The following is a 12,087-nucleotide window of genomic DNA, read 5'->3' as shown; positions in this document are numbered from 1 at the left end:
AGCAGTAGTAAAAAGGCTCCTAGAAAAAAAATTTGATCTGAAAGAGGGGAACCTCATGAAGATTAACAAGGGCAAGTGCAAGGTGTCCTGCATGTGGGTTGGGGCAATCCCAAGCACAGCTACAGGATGGGCAGAGACTGGATTGAGAGCAGCCCTGAGAAGGACTTAAGGGTGTTGGTTGTTGAGAAGCTCAATGTGACCCGGCAGTGTGTGCTTGCAGCCCAGAAACCAACCATGTCTTGGGTTGCATCAAAAGGAACGTGACCAGCAGGTAGAGGCAGGGGATTCTCCCCCTATACTCTGGTGAGACTCCACCTGGAGTACTGCTCTGGGCTCCCCAACATAAAAAGGATGTGGACCTGTTGGAGCGAGCCTGGAGGAGGGCCGCAGGTTTGATCAGAGGCCTGAAGCGCCTCTGCTATGGAGGCAGTCTGAGAGAGTTGGGCTTGTTCAGCCTGGAGACGGGAAGGCTCTGGGGAGACCTTAAAGCAGCTTCTAGTGCCTAAAGGGGGCTTACAAAAAAATCTAGAGGGGCTTTTTACAAGGGCATGTAGTGACAGGACAAGGGGAAATGGCTTTAAGCTGAAAGAGGGTAGATTTAGATCAGATACTAGGAAGAAATTCTTTACTGTGAGGCTGGTGAGGTGCTGGCACAGGTTACCCAGAGAGGCTGGGGGCGGGCGTGGCTGCTCCATCCCTTGCATTGTTCAAGGCCAGGTGGGACAGGACTTGGAGCAACCTGGTGTAGTGGAAGGTGTCTCTGCTCATGGCAGGGGGTTGGAACTGGATGAGCTTTAACGTCCCTTCCAACCCAAACCATGCTATGATTCTGTGAAATATTGCCCTTGAACACTTGCTACATGTGTGTACCTGTGGGTGCAGTGACACAGATGCATCTGCAGCTGTTCTCAGCTTACACTGAGCACAAGATTTCCTGTAAATGACTCTTCAGGTTTTGTTGGTTTTATCTTCGGAAAATAACAAGAATCAAACCCTCTGAAACCATCTCCAGTTTGAACTACACACATCTAGGAAACCCAGCTTGCCCTTTGTGCTGCTTCTGTTGTTGGTGAAGGGCCCTCAGGAACTCACTTTTTGGGTCTCTCTTCCCTCATTCCACCAGCCTTCCCTTTGCCAGTGGGTCTCTTGTCTCTTCTGTCCTTGTTTCCCTCAGATCATGGAGATGGCAGCTAAAGGCATCAAACCAGTCACCCTGGAGCTGGGAGGCAAATCCCCCCTTATCATCTTTTCGGACTGTGCCCTAGAGAATGCTGTGAATGGAGCCCTCATGGCCAACTTCCTTACACAGGGTGAGGTATGTGTCCGTGGGGCAGGAACGATTCTCCCCAGTGAGGTGAAGGGTTTCAAGATTGGGCAGCACAGCCAGCCTGTGGCCTTTTGTAGTGAGGGATGCCCTGAAGCTCCTATCTTGCCGTGCCTTTTCCTGTACAGTATCACAAAGGATCAGAAGGGATGTCCTCTCAGAAGGTAGTGCATAGTGTCCCAGCAGAGTGTGTCTTAGCTGATGCCCTGTCTTTCCCAGAAGTGGAGCTTCTCTAACACCCAGTATCCAGCTCAGAGCAGCTGTTCTGTGCTGGTGTCCTCTGGAAGGGCAGCAGGTTCCAGTCTCGTGCACTAAGCCATGGCCCTATGGGACTCTGTCCTAATTCGGGATCTCCACATGTACTGCAGGTTTTTTGAACTCCTGCTGGCAAATTTGCTTACCAGGTTCATCTCTGGGAACTGAAGAGTTAGCTGAAGTTCTCTTCTGCTGGTGACTTGATGCAGTTTTGCCACCTGGTGGCATCAGTACTACTATGTCCAGCATGGACTATTCGGTGCAGTCATGAGCAGCAGGGTAATCTAGTCTTCTTTGTTCCCAGGGACAAGTTAACTGGTTTAGTAGCTGTGGAGGAACTTTTCTGAGAACCTTTGTAGCAGGACCCAAACAGAGAAGGATTGTGTAGTGCTTGTTGTATGTCTTGTACTGAACCACCTGTCCTGTATTTTAGGTGTGCTGCAATGGCACCCGGGTATTTGTGGAGAGGAAGATACTGAATGTCTTCACAAAGGAGGTGGTGAAACGCACACAAAAAATCAAAATTGGAGACCCACTTCTAGAAGACATGCGGATGGGAGCCCTCATCAACCGGCCCCACCTGGATCGTGTCCAGGGCTTTATCAAGCAGGCAAAGGAGCAGGTGAGATTGTGATGCTGCCTTGTGACTGCCCTGAAATATCATTCTCTTGTTAGACAAACAGTCCAGAGCTGCTTTCCTGCCCCATGCCTTCCAGTTAAGCTGTTTTTATTTCTCTGTTGTGGTTGAATTACTCGGTAAGTGTCTTGGGCTCCTAGGTACCTAAGGCTGTGGGATCTGATGAGGCGCATCCCAGCATCCTGAGGTAACTGGCTGATGTAGTTGCCAAACCACTCTCCATAATACCTGAAAAGTCATGGCAGTCAGGTGACTGGAAAAAGGGAAACAGTGCAACCATGTTTAAGAAGGTTATAAAGGAGGGCCCTGGGGACTACTGACCTGTCTGTGCCTGGGAAGATCATGGAACAGATCCTCCTAGAAACTATGTGAAGGCATATGGAGGGCAGAGAGGTGATTTGAGACCGCCAGTATGGCTTCACCAAGGTCAGGCAAGTCCTGCCTGACCAACCTAGTGGCCTTTAATGATGGAGTGACTACGTCAATGGACAAAGGAAGAGCTATGGTGGTTGTCTATCTGGACTTCTCTAAGGACTTTGACACAGTCTCCCACAACATCCTTCTTTCTAGATTGAAGAGAGATGGATTTGATGGGTGGACTGTTTTGTGGATGTGGAATTGGATAGTTGTATCAGAGGGTAGTGGTCAATAGCTCAGTGACCAAATGCATATTGGTGATAGGGGTATCCCTCAGGGGTCTGTACTGGGACCAGTACTTTTGAATATCATCATCAGTGACACAGACAGTGGGATTGAGTGCACCCTCAGCAAGTTTGCTGATGACACCAAGCTGAGTGGTGCAGTTTACACACCTGAGAGATGGGATGTCATCCAGAAGGACTTGGACAAGCTTGAGAAGTGGGCCCATGTGAACCTCAGGAGGTGCAGCAAGGCCAAGTGCATGGTTCTGCGTATGGGTTGGGGCACACCCTGGTATCAATACAGGCTGGGAGATGAAGGGATTGAGAGCAGGCTTGAGGAGAAGGACTTGGGGGTACTGGTGGATGAAAAGTTACTGTGACCCCAGTGTGCACTCGCAGCCCAGAAAGCCAACTGTATCCTGGGCTACATCAAAGAAGTGTGACCAGCAGTTTGAGGGAGGGGATTCTGCCCCTCTACTCCACTCTTGTGAGACCCTGCCTCCAGCTCTGGGCTCCCCAACGTAAGAAGGATGTTTGGAGCAAGCATGGAGGAGGGCCACAAAGATGGTCAGAGGGCTGGAGCACCTCTGCTATGGAGACAGGATGAGAGAGTTGGGCTTGTTCAGCCTGGAGAAGACTCCAGGTAGACCTTATAACAATTTTCCAGTACCTAAAAGGGGCTATATGAAAGATGGGGGCAAACTTTTTAGAAGGGACTGTTGCAACAGAACAAGAGATAATGGTTTTAAGGCAGAAGAGTGTAGATTTAGACTACATATATGGAAGGAATTCTTCACTGTGAGGGTGGTGAAACACTGGAATGGGTTGCCCAGAGAGGTGGTAGATACCCCATCCTTGGAAACATTCAGGATCAGGTTGGATGGAGCTCTGAGCTATGGCAGCTGGGCAGGATGCTCCTGGATGTGCCTGCCTACCTTCTGTTTGGCTCTTTTTCAGGGGGCAGAGGTTCTGTGTGGTGGGGACCTGTATGTTCCAGATGACCCAAAACTGAAGAATGGCTACTACATGCGACCCTGTGTGTTAGGTATGATCCTTTCTATTCATGATAATGCAGTCTTCTATGAGGATGTTGCCGAGTTTCTTCTAGAGAAAGCAGTGTTCAGTGTAACCTGTCTCTGTGTATGTCCACAGTGTAGACAGACACTCATATGGGTATCCAGAGAAATCTCTGCTATTGAAGGGTCTTACAGGAATCGTGCAATTTGTGCTTTTGCTGCCTTAAGATGCAGGATGGGGCTTGCTTTTCTGCTAGCCAAGCTGGGGGGGGCTGTGCAGTGCTGAGTGCTGGCTTGAAGGCTGTGTGGGTTACTGAATGCACAGGCTGTGCAATTAGATCCTCCTCTTGAAGCACATGTGCTCTGCCATTCTTCCAGGGAATTGTACAGATGATATGACATGTGTGAAGGAAGAGATCTTTGGGCCTGTCATGTCCATTCTGCCATTTGACACAGAGGAGGAGGTTGTGGAAAGAGCTAATGCCACCAAATTTGGCCTGGCAGGTGGAGTCTTCACCAGGTATGACTGGAAAGCATGGCTGGGGTGGAAGCAGTCTAGGGAGGGAAGAAGAAGGGAAATATTGTGACAACTTAATGTTCATCATTCGGTGCCTGGCATAGGCATGGATATCCTTTTCCAGAAAAGCTGAAGCAAGGGATTGCCAAGAGGGAACTTTATAAGACTATGCATCTCCTCCCACTTTTTTTCTGAAGGGCTAGGTGGGCCCAGCTGTTCTTCAGACTCCTTTCAGCCTGTGCTTGGCCTGCTGCCTGCCTTCCTGCATCTCCAGGCGACGTGCAGCAGGAGCCTGCTATGCTGCTGAAAGCATGCAAAGACAGCTGTTGGCTGTTTGCTATAGTCTGCTTTGCTGGTGTCCTTGTCCTGCCTTTTCAAATCAGTTCTGAATATCCTTGGGAATAGGTGATGTGTCCTTTGAGCAGGCAAAGACAGAGTAGGGCAGGTCAGGCTCTGAAAACCACTGACCTGCAGACCTTTCTCTAGTGATGTGTTGTTAGCTGGCAGGGAAGGGAGGGCATAAATGGGAAGGGATCCTGTTAAACTGCCCTTTTCTGCAGGGATATCCAGAAGGCTCACAGGGTAGTGGCTGCTCTCAAGGCTGGGATGTGCTTCATTAATAACTACAACATCAGCCCTGTGGAGCTGCCTTTTGGAGGATACAAGGCATCAGGTGAGCTGTGTTTGACCTTCCCTGGTTTGACTACATGCCAGTTAGAGGGAGTATGAATGGTATGTGGTACTGCATGTAGCTGTGTTCTCACTTCTGGCTTGTCCCTGCAGGATTTGGCAGAGAGAATGGACGGGCAGCCATTGAGTACTACTCGCAGCTGAAGACTGTCTGTGTGGAGATGGGTGATGTGGAATCAGTGTTTTAGTGGCTCTGGGGTTGGCTCAAGGGAGCATCAACCAGTTCTTGCTTGTCAGACAGAGATAGGAATCATGTACACAGCAATAAAGTGCTCTAAATAAGTGAAGTGCCTGGGAGGGGGGACAGTGCTGGAGCAGTGTTTAGCCACCCTGCCCCTGCAACAGGGAACATAAAAGGGCCTGCCTGGTGCAAGATGGGAACCGCTGAGTAGGAGGTAGCAGTGCGGCTTTCAGCAGCCGCTCATTCAGCTAAGTAGGTGTTACCAGAGGCTTATCAGTAGCAGAGGTCTTGCACAGGCTCTCATGCAGCATGCCTTGAAACCCCATTGCCTTCTGCCCTCAGTCAACTTTTAACAGGTATGACCCTACTCAATGCACATATAAGCTCTTGGACATTGATACCCTGTAGCTACAGGCTCTATCTAGTCTCTGTCTACACAGAAGTCTTAAAGGTAGGATTGTTCATTTCCTCTAGCTCCCATAATACAAGTTTTGCCATCTGTGCCTTACTTCCAAGGTGGAACAAGCTAGTGTGGGGATGTCTAGTTTTTGCCACCTGGGACACGCGTGGCCTTGAGAATCATCCCCACAGACAGAGGAGTATGGAGCACAACCAGGATCCAGCATAGGTTAGAGTCCTGCTGCTCTTAAACAAATGCTATTTCACTTCCTTCTTACAGGCTTACTCTTCTTTATAAATATGATTAAGTAACAACTTTAAATGCTTGCCAGCAGCCTTTTTTTTTTTTTTTTTTTTTTTTTTTAGCAGTCAAATATTAACTCTGTTTGGAACATATTCTTGTATCATGACATGAACTGAGAGGTCTCTAAATAGGGTTGTTGCTGTATGGGTTAAACAAGTTGCAAGATGGCTTTTTGATCACTGAAATGATGAAAGCTAGAACATCTCTGCGTGAGACAGGTTTCTGTGGGTTTACAAACCCAGAGTTGTTCTGGCATTCTGCAAAACTTAAGAAGACCTTCTGTAACTTGAGAGTGAAAATACAGAATTGGCAACTTTATTTTATTGAACGAGGAAAGGAAAAAAAAGAAACAAAACCAAGAAACCAGGAAATGTTCTAAAAGAAAAGAAAACAAACCAAAAATCCCTTTCGTTTCTCAGGTAGCCATTATGATGTCAGTTAGTTCTTGCCGATCCAGCCGAGGTGCTGGAAAGCTGAATACATGCCTGTGCCCACCATCCCAATGAGTGCAAGTGAACCAATGGCCCCTCTGCTGCGGTTTTTTGGTTCTGAAAAGAGAAAGACATGTTTGGTCAGTTCAGCAGCCCGTCACGGGAGGAATAGCCCACACTCAAGGAGGAAGTAGGAACTTGAGATAAATCACAAGGCAAACCAGCAGGCACCAGCTCAGGCCATGTACTTATCTTCAGTCTGTGCTATTATTAGACTAGTGCTTTTATACTGCAGCATTAGCAGCCTGTGGACCTGCAGCCCTTTCTTTATACCCTGACTGGAAGCTTTATGCTGCCTCTTTGCTGTGAGCTGGAGTAAAAAGCTCTGAGGCCACCGCGGGAGACTTGAGTTTCCAAGCACTTGTTCTGTGCTGCAGACTAAAGACCTACCTCCTGTGTAGTAACCATAGGCATAAAGGAGTCTTCCAAGGATCCAGGTGAGGCCAAGCCCTGTGGCAATCCGCTAGAGAGAAAGCAGAAGCATTAAAGGTTTTGGAGATTTGCTGCATGCATGTGCTTAGGTGTTTTAGCCACCTTGCTTCAAAGAAGTAACCACCAATTATAGCAAGGGTCCTGACCTTGCTAGGACAACTGGGAGTCAGCATGGGGGAGTTGAGTGACTGATGCAGCATGCTAGATTGAGTTTTGTATAGGAGGAGTCACCTTCGTAACATCTATGGGGAGGGAGCATGCAATGTGCTGCTGAGCCTTGCTCTTGCAGCACAGCTGCTCCCAAGCAAGAAATGGGTGAGCCATACAGTCAGCAGCACTGTTCAGTTTATGAGCAACACCAGGTGCCAGGATCTTGGAGGCAGCTGTTGTCCCAAGCCCCACTTCACTGCCTATAGGAGATGCACACCCAAAATGTTTTTCTGTTTTGGGTGTTACAAATTTCCACTTGGAGCTTCCTGCAGTGTGGCTCCAGTTTGCCAGATGTGCCTGTGCTGCTTCCTTCCCTCTCTGAAAAGAAATATTCAAGAAGGACCTGATTTGTCTCTTGGTGGCAAAGAAAGAGCTACCAATTTTGGCCTCTCCCACATGCCTGCCTCCTACTGAGTTGTATACATCTTTCAGTGAAAAATAATCCAGGCTTTTTTTGATCCTTCATATGCCTCCTTTGATGGTGGCAGTGAGTGGGAAGATCAGTGTTCCCCATCTATTCTTATCAGATAAACACCTCATGAAAGTGTGTTTAGATAGGGGGTAAGAAGTGTTCTTGTCATCCATGCAACCAGCTGCTGGGTAGCACTACTGTAAGCCCAGCAGGACCCTACAGGGCTTGGAAAAACAAGGCAGGATTGGAGGGACCCTTCCACTCATGGAGTGGAGACTCTGAATGCTTTGGTTTGTCTAACAAGGCAGCCTTAGGGGTAGGAAAGAGGTCTAATACCTGAAGTAGCAGGAACGAGTTTATTAAATACTTGTGATTTTTCTACACAAGACCCCTACAACTACATTTTCAGAAGGGGCACAGCTGTGAAGCATGACATGGCTAGTGAAGCTGCCTGCTGCCTCTAGAGGGGTTAGCTTGGCCTACTGCCCTACACCCTTCCCAAATCGGGGAGCAAGAGCAAAGTTCAGTCATGCAAACCTGCACTGCAGTGTCACTTACTGGGTGGAAGACTCCATCAGTGGCTAAAAAGAACAGGAAGACAGGGTAAATTTCCAACCTGAAAATAAAAGCAAGGAGGTTGTGTTTGTGCTCAAGTTGCATTACAAAGAGCAAACTCCGGAAACGCAGAAGTTGTGAGCATCCCCTGCCAAGGTCTCTGTTGGGCCTGACTGTACAAATCTCCATGCTTGATGCTGCAGCCACAGACAGAGGAAAGAGGGAATCTGAGCATGCACAGGCTTTCTGTGCCCTAAGCCCCTGCTAAGTACCACTTACTGTCAGCTAACCTAGGAGTTGTTCCTTCCAGCAACTGTCTGATGTGCTGTTGCAGCCTGGTCTACCGTAGCTGGATGTAGGCCTCTCCCCAGGTAGACCTGGACAGCACAACAGATGAGCAGCCCTGAGATGGGCTCTCTGGAAACAATATGTTTTGTGTCTAGATCCACCCATGGAGGCAAAGAGCCAGACACTTTGGAAGAGGAGCCCCATCTCATGGTTTAAGGCATGGTAAGGAGCCAGCATGGCCTTACTGCTAAGTGTTACACAGAAGTGTCTTCCTCAAGCATTGAGGCTGAACCTCAAGCATTTGGCAGCACCAAGTCTCTAGGTGTAGCGCCTGCTCCAGAATCTGGTCTGTTTCCAAGGCCTGCACACATACATGGTACTTACGTGTTCTGGTGTGCACGCTGGATGCAGTTGAACATATGCCCATGTTCAGGGTCTGTGCTGTACATGATTGGATACTGCCAAAAAGAATAAACCAGCAGCAAAACATGAGCAAGTGCAGCCTGGGCTCAGGAGCCTGTTCTCTAACAGTGGAGCATGCCCTGCAGCACCTTTCCCCCGGAAGCCCAAGTGCTTGCAGGACTGACTTGCACTGGGAAGTTAGAACCTGTCTCTTGCCCTGTGGCCCACAAATACTTTCTTGAAAATGCTGCTTGTCCCAGGCTGCTTCTTGAGCTCCCTGAGCAATCCAACTGTCCCCTGCTTTGTACAGAAGATAGCCAGGCACTGATGTGACCTCCCTGTTTAAATCCCATCTCTGGAGAGAACAAAGCATGCTTTACCAGAGATGTGCCCCCATGTCTCCTCTGAGGAGCTGGCAGCAGCCCATCACCCAGGAACAGCCCTGGGAGGACACTTGCTTCCCTTACCACTGCAGAGCTGGGCAGCCAGCTGCAGCTGCTACTTGGCTGCAGAAGTTCACCCAAGTCTGAAATCCAGTGCTCTGTGCACCATACGCACTGGGTACATTTGCTGTAACCCTGACTTCATGCAGTAGGAGTGGTGTCACCCCAACAGGCACCGGGGCCTGCAGCACACGCCCAGGGCTGTCCTTGTGTCCACTCCTGCTTGTGACTCCCCATAAAGGAGTATTTTGTGCTGGAGCCAAGTGGCACAGAAGCCTCTGCATGCCATCATCCTGACTCATGGGCAGGACTGGCTGCCCTCACCTAGCCCACAGCCCTGCCAAGCTCAAAAGGCTCCTCAACAGATGGTGAGGTAAGGTCACTTTGAAAGACTTCGTATGATAGGGCTCACATGCTCCCCCTGAGTTTGAGAAACCCTCCTGTCACTTTTGTTCCACTATTATCCCTTTGCCCCAAATGCTGCATCAGCCTTCTTTGCAGGGGAAAGAGGGATGTGTGGTTTCTTGTGCATCAGTGTTTCCAAGCTCAAAGCCTTGTGCTTTCAGCTGGCTCGGCTTGGTGCCAAGCACCTCATGTCCCAAACCCCAAGCTCTGTCATGCCATGTGCTCCAGTCTGGAAAGCCAGAATGGCAGCTCCCCTTCTACATCCATGTAGTGGGGCAGGAAATGTTGGCAAGTCACCCAAAATAAGCAAGGTGTCACCTAGGTTATGCAACATCCCCTGCAGACTGGCTCTGACCTTCCTATTCCCTCAGCCTGAGCACTCACCTCCACGTTGTACTTCTTGCGAGCCTTGGCCACTTTCACCGCAAGGTGCATGACCAAGAAGAAGCTGGCAGCCCCGGTCAGGATGACATAGCCATACTCCTTGGAGAGAACAGCCATGCTTAGTGCTGTCAGAGAAAGAGAGCTTGTTACTATTTCAGGCTGTGACTAGAGAAGTGGCAGCTCACTACATGCGGATATGTGTGTGTATGACTTGCTGAGTATGGACCCAAGACCTCCCAGCACAGGGACTGGCTGAAGGAAAAGAAAAACGGTGAGGTGGGGAATTTTCTCTTGGTGTCTGGCTATTAAGCAGCAAAACCCAAGGGCTCTCTGAGCAATTCCTGTCAAGTAAGCCTTAAAATGGCATAAGTGGTGAGAGGTGGTGTATGGAGGACCCTAGTTCTGCCTCTGGCTCAAAGCATGACTACGGCCAGCAGTAGGTTCCATCAGCTCTGGCTGTGGCTGGCTAAATCCTGTCAACTCACTGACAGTGCTGTGCCTGCAGGGATGCTCTGAAGAGGTGGACAGGAACTGATTGTTCATGGCCACTTCAACACCATGGCTAGGGGCCACCAAACGAAACCAGGAAACTGATTTGAAACAAAACAGGTGTTTTTTTATGCAGTGAGAAACAGACCTGTGGAACTCCCTGCTGAGGGATGCTGCCAATGCAGGCAGTTTTCATAAACTCAAGGAGAAACTAGACAAGCTCTGGGAATAAGAGGTAAATTGGGAATTATAATACAGACAAACACACAGTGGCTCAGAAATCCCCTGAGCTGAAAAGAGCTGGGCTACATGAACAGTTAGTTTGTACTGCTAAGGTCAACAATAAACCAATAATAAACCCCACCACAGTAGCAATATCTACCAAACCATTTTGGTAAAGAGGCACTGGCCAGGACAGCAGAAAACAGCAGAGACCTTTCTCCAGCATGGAGATGATTCCCTCTCCAAGCCAGACCCCAGCTGATACCTATCTCCATCTGGTGCCTCCATGATATAATGAGGTTTTGGTGTCTCCTGCACTATCCCACCAGGCCTTTCCGCCAGTGTGTGTGTGTGTGTGTGTGTGTGTGTGAAAATGGGACACCTCATGGAACTGGTGCAAACAGCCTTCCTACTGCAGCAGCACCAGCTTCCCTCCCCACACCCCCGAGGGATCTTAGGCACCAGAGGGTTTTATTTCTCGTTTGCAAAGGAATTATTCTCAATAGAGCAAGATGAAGACAACAGATAGCTTTGTCCACATGAAGTTTGATAAACCATTATCAGTAAGAACATTGAAATCCTAAATTAACGAAGAAAAGCCAGCTGCATGCACATGTAATAGAGCTTAGCACCTGACAGATGGCACAGTGGATATAGAACACATTCCCACCCAATAGAGCAGGTTGATGGTCACATTTACCCCTTCAAATTACAGTTTGGTGGAGAACACCTGCCAGCCAGCAAGAACCAGGCACTTTATCTTCACAGTGCTAAATTACAGTATGGAGTTTCATCTTAGCAGCAAAGACCACAGCAAGCATTAAGCCAGGTGTATTATAAAGCTGCTACTCTTACCCTGTTGGTATAAAACTACCTAAAACCTTTGCTCTAGTAATTTGAAGCTGCATTAAGCACTCCAAAGTCAACAGGACTTTCAGCCTCTCTCTGATTGCACGCCTAGTGCCTGTTTCTGGATTCTGGTCCCTCGAGCTCTTCAGCTGCCTTTGTCTGCAGCTGCAAGGACTCTGCTGACAAGCACTGGCATGGTGCACAAGAATGAATTTGTATCTTCCGTGCAGGGATGCTTCAGGCCAGGGCCACACGACCAAGAGATTCTGAAGCGTGACACAGCACTGACAGAGCTGTAGCGGAATTGCTCCTGGGGGTGCCTTTACTCCAGATTAAGGGTTTTCACCAAGTTTGCCATAACACTACGGTTACTATGAGTCAGTAAACCTCAGCAAGTCTCCCTGTGCAGACCCAACGCTTGGGTTCTGCTTGGTCTACCTGACAAAAGCTCAAGCTTTCAAACCAGGAGAGCCTTTTGACCTCTGTCAGCAGACGAGCACGCAGACTTTGCTCCACAGGCAGTCTGCAAGCCCCACGGGAA

The 12,087-nt window shown here is 48.9% G+C and overlaps 2 protein-coding genes across 2 annotated transcripts in view; one reads left to right on the top strand and one right to left on the bottom strand.

The window, feature by feature from the left end:
- ALDH9A1 (aldehyde dehydrogenase 9 family, member A1) overlaps nucleotides 1-5,279 on the top strand; it is a 9,151-nt gene extending 3,872 nt beyond the window's left edge. Inside the window, exons 6-11 of the mRNA XM_010010280.1 lie at nucleotides 1,175-1,315; nucleotides 2,013-2,201; nucleotides 3,815-3,902; nucleotides 4,252-4,393; nucleotides 4,951-5,063; nucleotides 5,174-5,279. Of these exons, the coding sequence (XP_010008582.1) occupies nucleotides 1,175-1,315; nucleotides 2,013-2,201; nucleotides 3,815-3,902; nucleotides 4,252-4,393; nucleotides 4,951-5,063; nucleotides 5,174-5,268 (768 nt within the window). The 3' untranslated portion in view covers nucleotides 5,269-5,279. The remainder of the gene's footprint in view (nucleotides 1-1,174; nucleotides 1,316-2,012; nucleotides 2,202-3,814; nucleotides 3,903-4,251; nucleotides 4,394-4,950; nucleotides 5,064-5,173) is intronic.
- Nucleotides 5,280-6,402: 1,123 nt separating this feature from the next.
- Nucleotides 6,403-10,112, bottom strand: MGST3 (microsomal glutathione S-transferase 3). Its single transcript, XM_010010279.1, has 5 exons — nucleotides 9,987-10,112; nucleotides 8,737-8,810; nucleotides 8,068-8,125; nucleotides 6,846-6,918; nucleotides 6,403-6,512 (listed from the first exon to the last, which is right to left on the bottom strand). The coding sequence occupies exons 1-5, from the start codon at nucleotides 10,101-10,103 to the stop codon at nucleotides 6,403-6,405; spliced, it is 432 nt and encodes a 143-aa protein (XP_010008581.1). The 5' UTR covers nucleotides 10,104-10,112.
- Nucleotides 10,113-12,087: the final 1,975 nt, after the last annotated feature.

The sequence above is a fragment of the Nestor notabilis genome, unplaced genomic scaffold (assembly GCF_000696875.1).
Source record: "Nestor notabilis isolate BGI_N333 unplaced genomic scaffold, ASM69687v1 scaffold6302, whole genome shotgun sequence".
NCBI lineage: Eukaryota > Metazoa > Chordata > Aves > Psittaciformes > Psittacidae > Nestor > Nestor notabilis.
Note: the sequence above shows the minus strand (reverse complement) of the source record. Positions and strands in the feature narration are given on the sequence as shown.